We start from the raw sequence: 21,974 nt of genomic DNA on the forward strand, positions 1-21,974 counted from the left end.
GTGGAATATTATTCCAAGGAAATGACAAAAGGTGTTCCAGACAAAGGAGCGCATACCATTCAAAAAATTATTTAAAAGCCCCTGGTCACATGAAGTTGGAAAGGATAGTTTTAAAGTGAAATGACAGCAAATAACTTGGAGTTGAAACAGCTTGAAAGCTAATCCCAGTAAATCAATGAGCTTCTTGGAGGGCCCTTCAATGTGATCTTCAGCAATTAATGGAACATGTTACAACCATGTTCCTGAGTATACTGTCAGGAATAAAGTTGTATATAATAATGGGCAGCAGGCAAGACAAATTTTATGCAGTGTTTTCTGCAGCTATTCCTGGAAGGCTTTTATTTTGCAGACTAGCTGGAACACATTCAGATGTTTTCATATACTGGGAGTAATCCTTCAAAATGTTAAGTCTCTTACAAAGATGTTGAGCACCATCAGCTCTCATTGGCCTCAAATTGAGGACACCAGTAGTATGCAAGATAAGGTCCTTTGCAGATAAGACAGAACAATCAAAGTGAAATTTCCAACCACGTATGAGAGGTTCAACTGTGGGACTTGGGTATAAGAAGTCAGAGGCCTTGGTTTGAACTCCAGCCCGAGTTTTGTTACCCAAATGATCGCGGAATAAGAGAAATACATGGCTGTACTCCAAGTCTCTCATAGAATACACACCCATTGATGAGGTTCCCTCAGAGAGACCTGAAACAGTATCAAGCAATATGCACTGACCAGAAGAAATCTTTGTAAACTGTGTGAAGACCACTGATCTAAGCTTCCTCCCACCGGCACATTAGGAAATTAATAGATCATCTTTACAATTTTGAGAGTAAGACAGGAAAGAACCACTTGCACAAAAGCTGTTCCTACCTTCTGTTTGAGCTCACTGGTTTCATTGATGAAACAATCTCTCTCCTTCTCCAATTGGTAAATAATCTTCCTTTGTTTCTGAGCTTCATTCTTATAACTCTGGATTTCTTCTTCCAAGTTTTTTTTTGACTGTTCATGCAGCTTCACCAAATTTATCTGCTTCTGAGTGGCACTGGTAGCCTTGACCAGGTTCTATAGGGAACACAAAATAATGACTCTTGAGCTGAAAAGGAAACTCCACCACCACTATGATAAAAACATGCCATTGTCTAAGCGGATTATGCACTTCCCAATGTTATTACCCCTTACCTAATTTGTTCAGTCGAAATACTTGAGTCTCAAATCTGACTTTAAAAAACATCTCTAACAGAGCTGATAAATATTGCTGTTTATGATTTGAAGTTAAAACACTAGTGTCTGCATTACAAAAAAAAAAAAAAAAAAAGGATAGGATTGTTTACAAATGACTGGAAAAACCTTACTAGCTTTAAGGCACTTAGATTGTAAAGCATGCCAATAGCCACTAAAATAAATAATAAAGCCAAATACCCTACTTTCTCATGTTCTAAATAGCAAGTTCAAACTGGAAATCAACCAAGTTTGGTTTAAGATTATGTATAAGGATTAAACAGAAAAGACCAAGATATCATCTTTACAAAATCAGCCCTCTGGTCCCACTTTGAAATTTCTTTCCCTACACAAAACAGATATTTGTTACCTGCCAAATCTGAGCCTCTGCTGAGTCAAGACATAGAACAGTGAATCTACACCAAGTAAAGCACCTTAGAAATCATCTTTTAGCATTGAATTTACTAGATTACACTTCAGAAATGCCCATAAACATGAGATGCTATCCTGCAGTACAGGAACCTTGGGCTGATAGAAAATGATCGGTATGAGAAATGGACCTAAAAGCAAGGATTAGTATTAACACAACCTGCCAAGCTGCTACATGGTGCCTCAACATTCTGGTTTGTTCTTTCACTAGCAAAGACTTAGTTTGCCTAGATTAATATTAAACTTCACATGCTACAGAGTGTAAAAGCATAGATGTAGCGAACTCTTTGGATATCAAATAATGGGTTTGCAATAAAGGTGAACATACGTAGCATTTTTTAAGTCCCTGACAGTTTATATGTTAAAACTTAGAAATCTGTATTTATGGGTACTATTTCAATGCACAGAAAAGAAGCAGTGTGAGCATCTGCTTAAGGAAATCTGAATGCTTTACTTAATGCTATTTATTCTACAACATTTCTGTTTCACTCTGAGTGTTTAAACTACAGACATTTCATTCTCAAGCTGTGAGATTTGTTTATCATTATTACCAATGCAAGCTCACCTTGCTAAGCATATCCCTTTCCCTCACAAGCTCATCTATAGCTTTCTTGTCAATTTCCGCCTGCTTTTTGGCAGCCTCCAACTCTAGAGAAAAGGAGGAAAGAGAATAAATCCTGCATTCAAACTGTACAGCTGTTAAAAAGCCTTAACATAACATGAACAGTTCAATTAGCTATGATCAAGTTTTGCAACCTCAGATATCAGCTAATGATGTTAACACTTATTTGGGTACTTAGAAGAACTTAGAAGAACTCAAGCACAGTAATTAATGGTATAAGGACTTAATACATTTGGGTGTTCAAACCAAGATACCACAAAGAAGTTGTATTTTCAGAAATCACGGAGCACACAGGAAATCAGAGCCTTTTAAGAAGCTTCAACGTGAGCATTCAATTGAGGCACTTTCAAAAACAGGGACTTCCAGAATTATTCTAATCCCTCTATGTGAAATCCAGTTTTTCTTTGAAGCAGTGAAATTATATTGGCTTCAGTGTAGTTAACGCTACTTGCTATGGGTCAAGATTAACACTGGACATATGCTATTAAAAAGATTAAAATTGGAGACATGTTCTCACTATATTTTGAAGTTAATTAAAACCTGCTACACTAACTGCTACTCATGAAATGCAATACATTGGAGTGCTAAGATGTGTCAAATATTGTGAAAAGATGTGTTGTTAGTAACCATTCCCAGGCATTCCAGTAAAGATTATAATTTCCAAAGTTCCTCTCTCCTTTCTAGGACAGAGCATGTCCTTAAGCAGTACTAGCAAAACTCTTGTGGGAAAACTCTTCCACCCTCACAGAGGTGCATGAGAAACAGAGAAAACTTTCCATAAATACAGTTATATGGAAGGTTTCATACCTTATTCATGCAGTCTCTTCAGGACACAAGCTAGAAACAAGTGAGAGCAGGGAGAGGTGTTTACGCCAGCGTATATCAATTTAAATAGGATGACGTTTATAGCAAAGGGTTTTTTTCTGCCCCAAAAAGCAAAGTCTCATCAACTCAAATAGTTTGCCAACTTCATCATATCATTTTAGAAAAAAAACTGAATCATAAACACATTTGTTTTCTGAAAATCACTTTGAAAATGTGTCTATTTTTATTTCAAAGCATATTTGGTTTTGAAATTTATTTACATTTTAAAGTTAAAAAAAAGTGGGTTTAAATGCTCAAAAATACCCCAAAAGTTGTTTTTTAAAGATAAACAAAAGATTTTGTTAGACCCAAGGCATTTCCTTCCAAAATTTCCATTTGGCAAAAACGTTGAAAGCTCCTTCTTAAAGTTTTCCAGATCTGCTAGCAAGTCAAAGTCAATACTTGGACAGCTTTAGTATCCACACTAAACAACTAAAGTCCTAAACATACCAGAACTAAGTTTATCAGCTCACTTCACATATTCATTTCCAGGCTGTACCCATTCAGCAGAATCAAGGCAGGAAAAAAAGTGTGTCCTAACCACGTCTGATTTCAGTAAGCTCTGAGATTCCTTCTCTCTCACAGGTCAGTGCAGGAGTAATGAAGGTTCACTGGGCATGACTCTCTGTGTGACATGGCACAAATTGGCCTACCACAAATTTCGGTTATGTCTGTTGTATTTTCACCCTACATATGCTATATTGTGAAAATTCTGTAATCCTACAAGGTTTTCATAATGCTGCTCTAGATTCCAACTGTCATTTCTACAGTCTCATACTAGACACTAAAGGAGAATGATTCTAACAGGAAGATGTACTCTGATGAATAGATTATGAATCAGAAGACAGATATATATATCAGTTAGACACCTACCTCTCTCCAGTCCAGATATTTGATTTTTCAGGGTGTTTCTCTCATGTCCTGCATCAACTTTTTGCTCCTCTGCAACATGCAGTTTATTCTGGAGAATATCTCTTACTTTGTTCAGCTTTGAAATTTCAAGGCGCATCTGAGTCACTTCATCATCTCTGGCCTACAGAACAGCAATAAGAAGAGGGGAGAGAATATACACAGAAAGAAAACGCCTCTGTACTTGGTATATACTTAGTCTGTGAAATTCAGGAAGCAAAAGTATAAGTGCTGCAGGTCCCCTGAGAGAAGATAATTAGCTAATTGAACAGCATTAAAAATAATTTAAACAAAGCCAGCTAGGGCAAGGAAAATTATAATCAAATTTTATGCTTTAAGGCTGAAGATGATCAATAAGGAATCCCCAGCTGCAAACCTCACAAAGCACTACCCAATTAGTCCTGCAGATTAAACATGGGCACTCTAATTTCCTTTGAAGTATTAAGGACAGTGACTGTGATGAGAAAGATATCTGTAGCGTGGTCTGGTTGTATGTCCTTAATAGGAGGTTCCTCTCATTTGCTATACAATCAGAGGAGAAAATAATCAATCAAAACACTGCATAAAAATTAAGGAACTGGTTACCAGGAAACACAACCAATAATTACAACAGAAATTTGCCTCTCTCCTTTGAAGAAGTAAATATAACTTCCTCATATAATTCAGTGCCACTGTTAGGTTTTACAGCCATTATAGACTACAGTGTTCCACTTAACAGCCTCAGATACTGGTTCTGTAAGATGGTGAATCCTGGTATGTGAGTATCCTCAAGTATCCTGAGGATGTGAATCTCCTCAATTCTTACTGACAATAACCTTCAAGAGACTTATGAACACTTTCACAGTTTGGATTGCCCAACACCATAGTGGAGGCACTCAGTACAATGCAGGATGAAACTGCAAGCACAGTGCCTGCAAAAAAGGCATCTCAGATCATGACTGGGTCTCTTAGAAGCATTAGCAATTGGCTTAATTACTAACTGGGCAGTATCTTCTATTTTTTTGTTTCCAGCAGTCCGTGTGTGTGACTCTACAAGTTCCAACTTTTCTTCAAGTTAGAATAAGATCATAGAATCAAAATCCTCCTTTTGACACTCTAGAGCCCCAAATGTAAGTCACATTTGAGCACATTGTTTCTAAAGTTTTAAACAATGATGGTATTGCTAGAAGTAATGATAAAAACAGATAACCTGGAAAAGACAGTAATTTGTTTCTCAAACGGGTAAGAAAAATATCCTCCAGTCTGCCTAACAAAATACAACAGAAAACAAGCTCCTACCATACAGCCCATTAAGGATCCAAATTGGAATCTTCTGTGTTATACTAGTTATGAACTGAGCTTTTAATCTGTCAGTGGTTAGTTTTTATCATTCTGACTAACCGTTCCCTTTTTTTTTTTTTAAAAAAAAGCTTTCTATTGGCAAACAACTTTTTTATTTCGGTGAATTGGTTATACTTTAAACCTTGATAAGATAATGACTTTCTACCTGAATTCTCTAATGTTTAGTATTTTAACCCCAATGATGATACAAAATGCAAGATATGGTAGACAGAATAATAACATCGAACACTTACACATTACCCTTTATCACAAATGCTCTCAAAGTACCCTAAAAAGCATTTGCATGAATCATTTAATCCCTCCCCAACTGAAACTTACCTGCTTTTGAGTGGTACAGAACAACTGTTAAACAATGTAAAGTCAGGCAAGAAAACCATTTTGATCAGAAAGTAAACACCATCTTGGTTACTTATATTTAGCTTCCCCAAATGATACTGTGGGGGCAAAATTTTAGCGTTGGAAGCAACCCCCTTCAGCGGAAGCTATCCAGGACACTGTCATTATAATTTATTAACATTTTTCAATGGGTTTTGGCAACATTCAGATTATGTTAATCACTCTAAGAAAGAAAGTCGTTGCTCTTATTCGAAGATCTCACCATCAAAAAAAAGACCTTATGCTTGTCAAAAGTACCATGCATCCTTTATGAACACAATGAGCATTTTGATTCATGTGTTTTATGAAACACGGTTGTCCTCCAGCAGGACAGGTGCTACTCTGCCAGGTGAGAGAGTTGGAGACTGCACCATGGTACTGCCACAGAAAGAATGGCATCCAGTGACAGCCAGATCCATTCCTAAAAGCTTCTCAGATTTCTCACAAAACTACCCACAGGGAACTATCACTACAAGAACTGAGGTCACCTCTGTCCCAGGTGGCAAGACTGCCATCAGAGTGACACAGGTGACAGGATGCATGCACCTTCTGGTACTTACTTTCAGTTCTGCTGTCTTCTTCTGGATGTCCTGCATCACCTCTTCAAACATCACACTGTGCTGCTCACTCTCTTGCATGAGCTTATTATTTCTCATCTGAAATTGCTCAAGTTCCTTACCAGCTCTTTCATTCAAGATCTGTTAGATTAAAGAACAATCCTATTAAATCTTTTTAATCTTATTACAATATCTACATATACATGAAGACAGAACCTTCCATCTCCCCAGGAGATAAAAGCTGCTACAGATTGTTGTCTGCTTAAAAACCACTCTTCGTTGCTGATGAAATTACTTATGTGAAATATGATACATGTTCATATTGACTAGGGGAAATGATAATTTCTAATGAATAAAACAGCCAGTCTCATTTTTTTCTGGGACCTTAGCAGGTCTCTCTTGCAGGTGGTAGATAAATATTTTACTTCTTGTTAGGCATTTGGCAAGCATCACATAACACAACAACTTGCTACATATAATTACTGAAAATTAGTATGAGATTTAAATTACTTCAATCAGCAGAGGGCAGGGAGCTCTGTTTCTTAGCAAGCAAATCCTACATTAATATGCTGATAACATTTCTCTGGGTACATGGTTTCCTGAGACCAGGACACAACCATTTTCCTCTCTAATTTGTCTTCAGTCAAAAGCCTGGAACAGTAGTTTCATGGTTTCCATGGAGAACACACACTTCAATACTGGAGATGTCAGTCTTCTGCTTGATGGGACTTCCCCTAACAGATATTACACCATAGTGAGGAAAAACAATCATGTTTTTCACTTCAAGCATTAACGTGTAATAAACTGATTAAAGGAAGAGAAGTGGAATCTCCCTCTTCTGGGTACACGCAGAAGCAAAGACAATGTAAACATAAGGAATACTGTTTCTTGTGTTGCAACTGCTAGGATAACATGGTGTTTCAGGTGATTCTTTGTTGAGACTTGGACATGGGTGAGATGAAGCCTATAGCAGCTGTGTCAAACGATCTTCACTGCCATGTAAGCAAGAATATTTTATTAGAAATTTCAGTGGAATAAGAGCAGGCACCACAGCCAACTACAATTCAGTTGAGAAACAATAATCCAATGACATTGCAATAGCTGAGTCACCTTCTCTTGCAGATCTCTACCCTGACTCTTGCACAGTAGGATAGCCTGTGTTTTGGACAGACTTTTTGCAAAAGACAACGCAGGCCCTCCACAGACACCTTCAAGCCAGCACAGGCAACAAAGACAGTGCAGTAGTGTCATCATTTAACCCCAGCCAGCAACTAGGACCATGCAGCTGCCTGCTCGCTCCCCACCACCCCCCAGTAGGGTAGGGAGAAGAGAGAGAAAAGGAGGGGAAAAAAGTAATCCCGTGAGTTGAGATGAAGACAGTTTAATGGAACAGTAACAGAAGAGGATAACAACAATAACAGCAATTATTATTATAGTAACAGAATATACAAAATAAAGTAATACAACACAAGTCACTCTCACCACCCGACGATCAGTTTCCCAGCCCATCCTGAGCAGTGATCATGGATCCCTGCCCCAAAGCCAAGCCTCATTTATATACTGAGCATGGCGTCTATGGTCATAGACATCAAAGCCAGCTTGTCCTGTCTATGCTCCCTCTCAGTTTCTACACAAAGTTGAAAAAGTCCTTGACTAAGGTAAATATCACTTAGCAACAACTAAAACAATATGTATTATCAATGTTCCTCTCATACCAAATCCAAAACACAGCAGCCACTATAAAGAAAATTAACTCTATCCCAGCTGAAACCAGGACAAGTAGTCTGGTTAATTAGCCTAGGCACAGCACTTTATATGAACTATTGGTCTCCAGGATAGTTTGGGTGATTGAATGCCCCTAAAATCTGCACTTAGAAAGGTTGAAAAGGGCTGTAGAAAGGAGGAGGAAGAATGGAGCAGAACCAGGAACTGTAGCTATCCTATTTAAAAACAATGTGATTGTCCTAGCAGATCATGGATCTGCCTTCAACAGCTGCACCAAATCAGTGACATTCAGAGAAATAATCAAGTCCTCTCTGTATCTCTGTATGTGAAGCATTTTACTAAGACTCTATATTGACAAAAAATTGTCACAGACCTCTACCTTCACAAATTCAGGGACCTGAAGAGAAGAAAAGGCCACAAAAGTCATAAATTTACAAGACACACACAACTTCCAAACAAATTTCCCTTGAGGTAGGATTATTTTACAGTGACGAGATCTCCCCTGCTATTTACTGAAATTGCTTCTCTGAGAGTTTCTCAAAGTCAGGGGAAATGGACTGAAAACCTGAAAATTCAAACACTTGCAGAACACTATGTTAGGACATTTCCAGATAAAGTTTTTAGAAACAAAATGGGGAAAATCAATCAAAAAGGTTTACAAAGACAGTTCTATGCCCTTTCACAGAAATTCTTCCACAAACTTGAGGGGTAGACAAAAATTATTGTGACAGAAAAGAAAGAAGGGGGTGGAGATAAAATAACTTTACCAATGCCACTACAGTAAATCAGTGGCAAAACTGGCAATACACATCAGAAGTCCAACCTGGTGGTCTCCCATTACTATCATCCATGCTCTTCACAGATTTTGTCTCATTTGCTGTGATCTTTTCAAGATGATCTCCAACAATATCATTGTGATCCACTACTGATTTATGTGAGGAATTGTGTCTGAAATCTGACAGCAAGCTTTACATATTTATTTATTAGCAAAGTAATATTTGTATTAAAACAAATATTTATTAAAATTTATTAACTTAAAATAATCTCCCTTCCTCTCCATTCAGGAAAATCCATTTTCTTCCTATTTTGACATCTGATCCTAATCTTAGACCTGACGAAAACAGCGTGCCATATACCCTACCTTCTGCTCTTTTAGATGCTGTTCCATTTTCAGTTGTTCCTCTTTGTTCCTCTGTATATGTTGCTGTAAATTCTTGATCTCAGCTTGCTTGCTATCCATTTCAGCTAGAAGATTTTTCAGCTCCTTCTCCATTTTTTCCTTCTTTCGAGCCTCTCGTGATGCCTCATTCTGGTGCAGCTGGATTTCTTGCTGAAGCTATAATAATAGAGAAGAAAAAAGCTTAACTTCTGCTGCCTTTTATTCAGGACAACAAGGCCTCTCACTTCTCCTTCTACTATTCCTGATTTTGAAAACAACAGCTTCTATACTACTGTACACTCTACTACAAGGACTATGTCAGATCTTCTCAGAAGTAAATAAGTTCTTCAGTGGCTGAACAAAAAAATCCTGCATGAGGGAACCTATTTATTGATGACGAGAATTTGTTAAGCACCAGTCAGTTCACCCACACAGAAGGGTCTGATACAGTTCAGACACAAAAGAATTCCTCTGGAGATGCAGTGGCACAAATGTATTTTCAGTTGTAAGTTACTTGTAAAGTGGTACTTTGTGAATGCAGCGTTAAAACTAGTTTGGGCTTGACATTGTAGTGCAAGGATTTTTATTTTGATTCTTCTATCTCACCAGCAGAAACACTTATTACACTGATAGTAAAGGAAAGTGAGAGATGTCAGACCAGTGTTCATTTCCACAACTGCTCTCAATCTTTCTGCTCTCAAAGTTCCTCTGCGGGAGCTTTGAAAGAGGAGCTTTCTCTCATATTTAATAGACTGTCTTGTGACTCCTGCTCTCTCCCTCCCCAAAAATGTGATAGAGCAGAATCAGCAGAGGGGAGACACAGGGGGTTGATCCACATGGAAACATTCAGTTCAGCCAGGGACCAGCAATTGAAAGATGTTCTTCACTTAAAGATTCCTCTCCCTCTGAGCCCAGAGATGAAAAGTTGCCAGAACTGACAGGGTCTTCAACAGGATCTTCAAAAAGACGTTGTCATTTAAGCAGTCTGAAGTAGAGAATAATTTCATACTGGGAGAATGGGAGGTGGTTACAAATGCTGTAACAATCCCGTAAATTTAAGGGCTGATGAAGTGAGTATCAGAAGATTAAGGCTGGCAAGATTCAATGAGTTTTGACAGGAGTTCCAATCCTCTCTCTTTTCTCCCTTGCCCACAGTGCTGTCAGAAAAGCAAAGATTTATATTCTCTTGTAATACATTCCCAACCATCTGCTTTAGAAACAGAAACGAGTTCTATGCACAAGACCTAGAGTGATCGTTACTTTCCTATTTGTGATTAATAAAAAAATGTAAGCTAAATACTGCTTCCGTCTCTTCTGTTCTTCGTTTGCGTTCTTTTCTGCTTTTCCTTTCTCCTGTTGTCTTGCTCCAACCCCTATTTATATTCTGATTTAAATTCTTTTATCCCTCATTATAATGTTTTTATATTTGATGTATCAGAGTTCTGTATCCCATCTTACATCCCTTTCTACTTTATCTCCATTCAGTGGGTATCCTATTGATCCTCAGTCTTATGTATGTCTAGCTGCTATACACATTTAAAGGAAACTATACATATTGATCGGTAAAGAACTGTCTACTCAGTTAGAAAAACAGGGAAATTAATGAGGAGACAAAAAAAGTAAAGCTGAGAGGGAATATGACTGCTCTCTACAGACACCGGTGAGGTGAAAAATTATTTAAGCTGAAAGACAGTATGTAGGAATCAGTGTGAAGAAGGAAGTAGTCTCTAACCATTAGAAAAGTGAGGTTCTGGAAAAGCTTCCCATAAGCACTAGGTGACAAAATAGCCTAATTAGCTTTTAAGTCAGAATTTGATACATTCTTACAAATGATGGTATGGCATCATATGACAACCACTGCCAACAGCAAGGGACGTAGGATCTCCATTCCAGGTCTATGTTCTAAGTGGTTCTTTGGAGGCGTAAGGCTTTACAATGCAGAAAAAAAAAACTTATCTCCAGTATGAAAGATAACTATGATTCAGGCAAAGGGGCTTTGGCCTCATTCAGGGTATTGGGAAGCTATGGAAGTAGCAGGTACATGACAATTCACTTTGCAAAGGACATGGCCTAGAAGTAGAGAAAAATATAAAAATCATTCACAACAGACTACTTTCTGAGCACTCCTGAAAATGATTGAGATGTGAAAGAACAGGCAGTACCATACTAGTCAACGGAGATCAATTGCAAGAGCGGAGAATAGTTCAGGACAAAGCCTAAAATCACCACCTGGTGATCTGTACAGACCTGCATAACAGATTGATCTGCCTCGTTTTTTGCCCTCTCTGTAGCCTGCTGCTGCTCTGTGGCTTGAGTTAGACTTTGACGTAACTTCACAACCTCTGACAAGAGTTGGTCTCGCTCCTTTGTTATCTCTTCTTTAAATTTTAGCAAATCCTGGATACTGGAAACAAGGAAATAATAGTCAACCAGTGTCACAGGCCCTTTCTGTTCTTCCTCCTATGCCAGAGCAAGATCTTTTGTGAGAAACAGGAGTTAAGAAGTCATTTGTTTCATTTTAAATTCCTCTTGGACTAAGGCTCTGCTGATCAACTGAATTATATGCTCTGTCTACTGTGATTGCAGTCACCATCAACATAGGCACCTTTAAAAGTTAACCTAGTCCAATAAATTGCTCTTTCTTGTTATATCACATCCTCATGGGTCTGAAGAAACCTTCAGTTTCCCAAAAATGTAACAGGGAACAGAATTCCTTCTTCTCCGCCCATTGCAAAATTATCCAGGGACCAAAAATTTTACATTGTTGTAACTATTCTCTCTGCAGCTTACCTGACTGGGCACCTAACTGGGTTATGTCTTAACAGTCATCTAATTTAAGAATAAAACAGGCTCCCTCTTTGGATACATTTACAATCTGAAAGAAAGTCCAAGCAGTATGGGTTCAAGCTCAACCTTAAAAAACAGCCCTACATTTCTAAAAGAACATTTCAGGGCCAAAAGGTGAAGTGGTGGATTTCTGATACATCCAGCTGGTTTACATGCTGGCATACTCCTTGGAGGAGAAATGTTTGAGCACACTAAAGGCCTTGCTTACAGACACAAGTCTTGTTTATGCAGCCTGGATACACCGTGCATGGGGAGATGAGCATGCCCCATACATATCCTGAATGCATAACAAAAATAAATACCTTACTCAGTGTGAAAATTTCAAGCCAGAACCAGCTGGGCCAACCATCAGCAATCTTGACAGAAGGTGCACAGGTCATAGGGTCAATATACTATACTCTTATCTTTGAGTTTACACTTAACCTTACTGCATAAGCACAGCCTGATACTAGAAACATTACCTTTTGGAGGGCTTTTGAGCAGCTCCTGAGGATCATTATTATTTACACACTGTAGCAGCTAGAGGCTCCACCTGACACTAGGTCCTTCTATGCTAGTGGCTGCATAAGTGTTCAGTAAAAAAAACCCCATAGTCTTGAAAATTTATAAATATAAAATACAAACCAGAATACAGACAGTGATAATGCTTTATAACAAAGCTGTGAACAGAAGAGAAATCAAGCCTTCTGCTTCCTTGACTTGTCTACTTGACCCCGCTGCCATCATATGTAAAAATGTTGACAGGATCCTATTCTCAAAGACAGAGTATGTTGAAATGCCAGTCAGATAAAACAATATGACAAATACTGAGAAAGTGCATAATATTGATTTTTTATTTGATCTCTCAGCTTAATCTAATGCTGAATGAACTCACTCTGAGTCTGATTCTGTACTTGCTCACTGCACAAACGCATAGACCAATAAATGTTCATGAGAAAAGTAAAAGGCAGAAAAGACTTCTCCCTCTGTTTTCCAGTGCCTTTGTAGTGTCTAAATGGCTAAAATGGTGTAGAATGATGGAAAATCAGATCTGGCTTTCCTCCTCCTTGGGAAAAACTTACTTGTGCTCCTGTCCTAGGGATACTCCAGATCCTTGCTCAACTAAGTTAGTTAGATGAGCAATTTCCTCTTGCAGTGAATTAATCGTTTCCTTCGCTTTCTGTTCCTTTTCATAGGCTGTATCCACCATTTTCCAGGCCTTTTCAAGCTCCTAGGAACAAAATGGAAAACAATTACATAAATTAAATTGGGTTGAAAATGAACAACAAATTAAAAATTAATTGCCTTGCATTTTGGTTATTTAAGAAAATAGATTTTCATGCCTTTTCATGCTTAGATTGACAACAGTTTTCTTCACTAGTTGCCTTGCCCTCGTTCTATTTTGGATGAGGGCATAGCAAACACTTTGAGCCATTCAGGCTATGTCAATTTACACCACAAAAGCTCTAATACATTTTCTTTAACACATGGATCTCAACATTATCAAATCTCATTCTATGAGGTTTCGGTCTTGTGAGTCCCACTAATATCTAAAAAACTTACTGAAAAATCAGTGCCCACAAAGGTACCATCTACTTAAATAGCTCACTTATGTCTGTAAAAATCTTATTAGCTGTTATGACAATGAACATCCAAATCACAGATTTGGATGAGAAAAAAAGATGTTAATCTGGGCTTTTCTCCCTCTTTGCTCATTTTCATCTGTAAGGTTGTAGTGTATTTTTACTTTAACCATATATTTAGACAAGCCACAATTCTCATGCCAAATTTCAGCACATGGAATTACTTGAATGACAGACCGTGCGCCTCTCACAAGCCCAGGGTTTGATATCCACAAACAGGATAGGGGAGGAGGGTTCACTTGTTTTTTTAACTTCCTTTGCATCTCTTTCCCTTGAATCAGACCCTTAAGAATCACACAGCAGGCTTATTCTTTGCCAGGTTCAAACCAAGCTCCTACTAGTTCTGGAATCCAGTGCTAAAAAAATGTGTAGATTCAGAAAGCAACTGGACTGAAAGAAAAATTCCAATAGACTCAGTAAATAACAAATACACTACTTTTGACACTAGAAGTCCCTGCCCTGCAGATCACAGCATGATGTCCTCTCTCTCATGCTCTTTTCTCGGCTGGCTCATGGTGGAGTTCTGGACTTGATGGACTTGTACAGATTTAGACTCCAATTGTGGCTGTGCAGCTCTACATTAGCTTTAGGGTCTCCCCAAGCAGAGCCAGATAGAAACATCATTACATCAGGCCATAATATCCCTTTCAACTCCTACTTGCATCATATGAAAATGGGGCAGGGGAAAAAAAGTCAAAAAAACCCTCCATGATGAAGAATATAAGATAATTTAATTTATATTAAATTGTTCACAGCAGTTCTTTATTGAAATTTAACATATCTGGTTCTAAAAAAGCCTTTTTAACATTAAACTCAAAATGATAACACCTATATTATGGTATATTGTTAATATATTTGTTGAACTCTTTTAAATCAAATAAATGTAGTACTTAGCTGTTTACTGCCTAAATTAAAAATTCAAGCTATCGAACTAGCAGAAGTAACAGGCTACCAGAACTTACTCTAAGCTAACACAAAATATAACATCTGTAGCCTCTTCAAACTGGAGAGGGAATACATTTTCATTTTATTTATTCAACTAGTTCAGAATATCCAAATTTGAGAAACCATCTGGAGCTTAAAGATCAGGAATGTTCACTCTTTTTTTTTTTTTTCCCCAACCTATTAATAAAGAGTTAATCCATGGGCTTTAGTTGTTCAGAAATTCTGAAGGAGACTATAGTGAATTAAATTCACTACCTATAAACAGTATTTTCATTACTTAATAAACTACTTGGTTCAAAATTTATCTTAAAAAATGTGCTTTTCACTTATGTATCAAGCATACTTAAACAGTTTTAAATATTAAAGTCAGTTTTTACATTTTACACATTTTGAGTTCTAATTTTTATTCAAATGCAGCAATGATGACACATAAAGTATTAAGTATCATCTGATAAATAATAAATTTTTCATTATTATCTTAGATTAAAATGTTCAATTATGAAATTTAAATAAATGCATAATAGTCTGAAATAATGGCATGAAGACATAGTGTATCAGCCTGACTGGCAGAAAAGCATAAAATATAGCTGTAAATAAACATGTTTCAGATTTGCCAACCAGTAAGAGGCAACCAACCTTTCTCTAGAAAAATGTAAATGGAAAATAAGATTAAAGCTGATTACTTAAATCAAAGCTTCCTGCTGGCTGATTAGACTGTGATTAAAATTGGTGAATTAAATCATTAAGATTGGAGTTTTGGGGGATAGAACTGGTGAATAAAATCAATATGCCTTCTGAGAGGTCTTACTGGCTTCAGTGAGTATTTGGTTCTGTTGAGTATTCGCAAGAGTGATCCCCTGAAGTCAATGAGACCATTCAGATAAGCAGTGATTTCAAGTCACCCTAAGCTGTGCTTTTTGAAATTTATCTTATTTTCAATATGTAAAAACAATTTTATTGAATTTCTATTGATAAAACCAATTTTCATTAATAAGGTTAGCAAGCACAGGTGATGGCCCTATTAATAACAGACCAGCAACAGCAAAACTGGGCATCACTGTAGTTGTTTCTTGGTTGTGTTTTTTGCTCTGAGTAGTGGATCAACAGATTACTTCCTTTAAATTCAAAAGTAAAGAGGAGGAAATTTTTGACAGTGGAAGCCTTCATTGAGAAAATATTCACATTTTTACTCAGTGGAGAGGGGAACTGAAATAATGCAGAGTATGTCAGTATCACTGGGTGATTGCAGTACATGGTTAGGTAGGTAACGTGCATTGCAGTCTATTGTATAATTAAAGATGGAAGTACGCTGGATGTTTGTAGTTAGAATCATTCAAAAATTTTTGGAGAGGTACTGGAACTCTGGAAATTGTGAAGCAGAATTCATAAAGTGTGACTACCTTACTTTATTGTGGTTAAAAAACCCAAAAGATCACAGCAGTTTCACTGCTCAGAAACTTGGAATTACTGAAATGCTTTCTTAGGATATTGGACTGATACCCCCGGAAATTGAAAACTTGGTAATTCCAAGCAGGGCAGTACAAGCTCCTATAAATTCCCTTCCTAGGGTTCTTCCAGTGCAGCCTTGTGGATTAGTATCCTTATCAATGAAAGAGAATTGTATTCCCTTGGTGTACATCTTGGCACTTCGCTCCTTTGGTACGACTGTAAACAGCAGACTATTATGTCCTGTTTATTAAAACTACAAAACAGAGCACTGAACAACTATCAGAGAGTTAACGACTGTTGATTATTATTCACTTGGGTCCTACCAGCGACTGATCTGTGTAGCTAACCCCTGCCCCCAAACAAATCCTACTGATTAAAAAGAGGCTTCACATAGAGAAAAAATTTGCTTCTGCAACTTTTATTTGTATATGAAACAATGACCTAGAAGAGGAAGGCTGTGCACCTGTTACTCTGATGACCCATCAAGTCACCAAGATTTAGGGCCTTAATTTGAAGCAACTATACCATTTTTACAGGAACAGCCCCACCAGGATACTCCTAACTTTTGTAAAAAATTAAACAGTGGAACAGATTGTTTGTTTAATTTAGCGCTGAAGAATATAATCTTTGCTATTTTAGCACTTGAACTTTCCTCAACGCTTGCCTTGGGCACTTGCAAAACATTTTTTGAATGTTAGTAAGGCAGTAGTGAAATACTACAGCTGTAATGGAACTTACCTTCAGAAAGGAAAATAACATGAAATATGAAGGGTATACCAAACAAAACACCAAAACATAACATTAACATTTTAAACAATATCCGAATAGTTCCTGAACATTTAAGGGAAAGACTAATTCCCATACCCAAATTGAGAAAGTATTGGTGCTGTTTACCTGTCCCACAGTACACCACTAGAATTGAAATGTCCCATGTTGTGCATTGCACATCATTTCTAATAGGATCATATTGTCAAGCAGCTTTTTCACTCCAAAATCTCTTAGCTGGTTCAATAGTAGGTGGTATCATTAAGCCATACCTTGCCTGAGCTTCAAATTAGCCGCTGAAATTGGAAAGGTTCTTATTTTTCCTACTCTCCCGCTCCACAGTTTTATGACATTACTAAGACAATGTCTCCTCAGCTTGGGAACACCATGATGGATTGCCTCTGCTACTGTTCACACTCAGAGTATTGCCGTGTAATAGCAGAAAAAAAATTATAAAGATCATTGCAGTTCCTGACACCCACCTACCAGGTTTTGATTAGCAGTAGTGAAAATCAACAAGATTTTCTATGCGTTTTTCCTCATCCTTGAGGACTCTTTGAGCAGTACCATGGACTTGCAAACTGCAGCCACAAAATGACAGTGTATTTTCTTCATATTTCTAAGGACAAGAAACTTCATTTCAAAGAACTTCTGTTTCTGTAGTGCCCATAGATCACTCTGGATTGTTACACTGAATTTATTTTACTGGAAGAAAACACTTTATTGTAAGGCATGGAGGTTTCTCAACTAAACACTAAATTAAAGCCTATCTAGGTACCACAGCCTAAGTTTTTAAATCATCAGAAGGAAAAAAAGTTCAAAATACAGTCTTCTGATCAATTGGCACCTTTACATTTCTCGTCACCAAACATCACTGTAAGGCTAAAAGCACTGACTGCTTTTAGCACGTCAAGCAATTTGATTTGACAGAGTTCAAATCAATAATAACAAAGAACACATCAGAGTAAATTGGTAAAATCATATTGAAATGCTATATAGGATTCCTTTTCAGAAACACCGTGAAACATTTATTTATATGAGTTTATGACACTTCCCTGGTCTACAATCCATATTTCAGCAAGTAAGTAGATTTTTTTTATGTTCTGGCAATAGTAAATATCCAAGCAGCCCTTCAAAAATATTAACAAATCAAAAACTGCATATTAAGTTGAAAATACGCTATTTTACAGAGGGAAAGCTTAAACAAAAGCTATTAGTGAGTACTTGAAAGCTGATGGACTTGGTTTAGAGCAAATAAACACAGAATTTGACTGGGACCTGTAAAAATATCAGGCTGAGGAAACAAAGCAATCAATAGCAAAGCAGAGGTTAAAGAACAGGAGATGCCAGCTTTGTACTTAGTCCTCTGGCTAGTTGTCTACATAAAATAAAGTGGGTTTGTAGATACTTTCCTTAGTGCCAAGTTTTTCATTAACAATTTCACATCATATTTAATTCTAGTAAAAACCTTACCGTCTTCATTGATGATATAGTTCCCCGATCATCTTTAGAGAGTTTTGTGAGCGCAGCTACTTTAGATGAATTCACCACAAGCTCAGCATTCAGCTCCCTGCATTTCTCCATGAGACGCTTTTCATTTTCATGAGACTTCTTCATAACAGCATGGAGCTTCTCATATTCTATTCGGAATTTTTCCAGAGTTTTATCTCCCTTAAGTAGATTGATGACTTCTTGGAAGTCTTTTTCCAGTGCTTCAAATGCACTTTCTTCTAGATATGGTTTGCTAGACTTTTCCTGAACGAAATGAGATAGATAATCAACAAGGAGGAATTCAAAACCTCATTTATGACCCCAGAATATAAAAAAGCAATATACTGAGTGCATAACAGCTACTAAGAAATCATGACAAAATTTTCTGAAATAACAGTTCTCTTACTAGCATATGATATGCACATTGCAGGCCATTTTTCAAACAGATCTCCCCCGATTTTACTGAAATAACTTGTGCTTTAACAGTCAGAGTTCCTGTAATTGAGTACCACAACTACTTTAAAGATAGGTCTATGAAATATCATCATTTTGATAGTGTTTAAATAATACATCAACTATTCAGGAAGCCCAGTATTTTAGCCTCAGTTCTTCCCAGTTCTCTACACTCTAAAGTCTGATTAGTTTATGCTTTCTATGGAGATAGTGCAAGCAAATCGCCTGCAGATAAGGGTGTCTGAAAGCTCCAGTAATGCCGATGCAAGCCAATCCTTCCTCCACAGGAAATACTACTGTTTTAAACCTTTCACAAGGGACATTTTTGATCTAGCTCAGTTCTGACGCTAAATTTTGCCACTTCAGTTGTTGGACACCAAATTCTGCAAACATTTTTCAAAACAGCTTAAAATAACCCTCCATTATACCCTTCAACAGAACACAATAGTACCAAGGGGAGGCAGTATGGCCACTTCTCGGGAGTTAGCAAGATAAATCAGCCCACAGGATGCTTCATGCTGTCACAAATACATTGCTGCCATTACTCACGCTTGCTCAAAACTGACTGGAATGTCTCTATGCTGCAATCTGAAGCCTAGGTATATCCTTATAATTGCATCTCAGAGGTGGACTCACTTGGATAGGAAAGCAGCTCTCATGTTAGCACCGGCCATGGATATATGGTGAGCCCCCCTCACAGAGGAGAGGCAATGAGATGCACAGCTCCCACAACCTGAAAAATTTGCCCTCCTATCGCCCCCTTCAAACCAATAGATTGCTATTTCAAAAATGGTCTGGCTCCTACTCACCATTTGAACACAAATAGTTTAAAGGTGAGAATTTTCCAAATTCTAAAAAAAAAATAAATTCTGAGACTAAAATGGCATTTCATTTGTTTCATTGTTGGTTTGGTTTTGTTGGGTTTTGTTATTTGGGTTTTGGTTGGTTTGGTTTGTTTTTTTTTTGGGGGGGGGGGGGGGGGGAGTACATAAGTTCACACTACCTGGAAAACCTGAAATTAAAAAGGTAAAAACAGACCCTTACAACTTGAAAGAAAGGTCAGGCCGTGAGATGTGCTGAGGCAGAGGCATCGGCTTCAAATTCCCCCTCCCTGCCAAGACTCTGATTTGAGGTGGTTTTGTGTGTCAGAAACTTCAATGGGAAAAGAGGAAAGGCAACTCGAATACTAAAACCCAGGCTCCTGTTGGCTGGAAGGGCGGTCAGGGCAGCATGGCCCAAGTTTGGTGTTTAATCCCTTCAAACCTCCTCTGGCTCTCACGGCAACAAATTTGGGGTTCTTCTTGTTTCATCCTCCTCTCCAACATCAAACCTTTAGTTTGGATCTCGTTTACATTTGTGATCATAAACAGAGTTAAAAGAAGAGCAGTAACAGCATATAGGGGCAGAGGGGGGGAGAATCAGATCCATGATCATAAAAGAGCAGGTGTTCCTAAAATTTAAGTGTTCTTACTGCCTACGTACAAGTAGCCTGATCGCTCCTACTTCCAACAGAGGAACTAACTGAGCTCTGCTCACAAAAGTAACTCGCCGCATAGACCCGGTGTATAGATACAGATGATACATAGATGATGTCGTTGGGCTTATTCTGAGGTAGAGCGTTCGTCCTGTCCAAAAAACAGGCGGGGAAAGGAGGTGGGGGCTCACCTCAGCCATGCTGCCGGCGGGCTAGGGGCCGCAGGGTCCGGGCGGGGGCCGGTGGCGGTGGCGGTGCTGTGGCGACCTCAGGCCGCGGCGGTGCGGAGGCCGCCGCGCCGTATCGTAGCAACGGCGGCGGGCGGAGCCGGGCGGGCGGCTGGGGCCGCGGGGACGCGGTGGCGGCCGGTGGGACGGGGAGGGCGGGTTTGCCTGCGGGGCCCTGCGGGCTCCGTGTGCCCCGCAGCGCTGTGGGCCCACGGCCCAGGGTGTACTCCAAGAGGCCCGTCGGGGCCCTGCACAAGACCCTGGTCACACACACACACACCACCCGCCCCGCGTCCCTTCGGCCTCCGGGGAAGTCATAGCTGTTCTTGTTGCAGCTGACCACGTACGTCATCTCCTTTCTCCACAAATTAATTAAAAACTGAAGTAGCTTTCTGTTTCAGGAATAGTGTGGCTAGCAGGACCAGGGAAGTGATCGTCCCCCCGTAGTCAGCACTGGTGAGGCCCCACCTCCAATACTGTGTTCAGTTTTGGGTCCCTCACTACAAGACATTGAGATTCTGGACCGTGTCCAGAGAAGGGCAACAAAGCTGGCGAGGGGTCTGGAGCACAAGACTCATGAGGAGCAGCTGAGGGAACTGGGGTTGTTTAGTCTGGAGAAGAGGAGGCTGAGGGGGGGCCTTATCGCTCTCTACAGCTACCTGCAAGGAGGTTGTAGAGAGGTGGGGGTCGGTCTCTTCTCCCAAGTAACAAGTGGTAGGACAAGAGGAAATGGCCTCAAGTTGTACCAGGGGAGGCTTAGGATGGATATTAGGAAAAATGTCTTCACCAAAAAGATTATCAAACATTGGAATGGGCTGCCCAGGGAAGTGGTGGAATCACCATCCCCTGGAGGTGTGCAGAAAATCTCATTGCCAGAGGTTGGTGTTCACAAAGGAGACAGAGGAGTCCTGGAAATAGTTTACTTCATTTGAATAAAGGGAAAGTCCACTAGGGCATACCCCTGTGGTGTCTCTCAAAATTGCCAGAGGATGCAGCCTCCTTTTATCCTAACGCCCCGACTGCATATGACCCTCTTCTTTTCCCCATTGGCTGAGGTACTTGGAAGTTACAGACTTCCTGATCCACCTACTACTTATTTTTCCCTAACATGTACCTCCCCTCACATCATACATATCATATGTCACATGTATCATTAACTCTAACTTTATGCCGCCCAGAGATGGAGAGGTTAATATTCATAAGCTTATTAAGCATGCGCACTAAACTCAAAAGGTGAAAAGTTCAATTTTTTGCTTTTTTCAGTTATCTAACTTCAGCAGTTTCAGCTAACTTCTTTATTTGTAAAGACACTCCGATTCCTATCTTATCAGAGGTATTTAAAAGACATGTAGGTGTAACGCTGAGGAACGTGGTTTAGTGGTGGTTTTGGCAGTGTTAGGTTAATGGTTGGACTCGATGATCTTAAAGGTCCCTTCCAACCTAGACAATTCTGTGGTTCTGTGATCTTGCTGTTGAAATTCAGCCATCAGGGATTTTAATCGACG

The 21,974-nt window shown here is 38.8% G+C and overlaps 1 protein-coding gene across 1 annotated transcript in view; it reads right to left on the minus strand.

The window, feature by feature from the left end:
- CFAP58 (cilia and flagella associated protein 58) overlaps positions 1–20,322 on the minus strand; it is a gene marked incomplete at both ends in the record, with an annotated part of 63,871 nt that extends 43,549 nt beyond the window's left edge. Inside the window, 9 exons of the mRNA XM_082486406.1 lie at positions 868–1,059; positions 2,210–2,292; positions 4,004–4,163; positions 6,316–6,453; positions 9,179–9,373; positions 11,444–11,600; positions 13,105–13,253; positions 18,298–18,579; positions 20,251–20,322. Of these exons, the coding sequence (XP_082342532.1) occupies positions 868–1,059; positions 2,210–2,292; positions 4,004–4,163; positions 6,316–6,453; positions 9,179–9,373; positions 11,444–11,600; positions 13,105–13,253; positions 18,298–18,579; positions 20,251–20,322 (1,428 nt within the window). The remainder of the gene's footprint in view (positions 1–867; positions 1,060–2,209; positions 2,293–4,003; positions 4,164–6,315; positions 6,454–9,178; positions 9,374–11,443; positions 11,601–13,104; positions 13,254–18,297; positions 18,580–20,250) is intronic.
- Between the last annotated feature and the right edge of the window lie 1,652 nt (positions 20,323–21,974).

This window comes from Vanellus vanellus, assembly GCF_965231255.1.
Source record: "Vanellus vanellus genome assembly, chromosome: 7".
NCBI classification, from domain to species: domain Eukaryota; kingdom Metazoa; phylum Chordata; class Aves; order Charadriiformes; family Charadriidae; genus Vanellus; species Vanellus vanellus.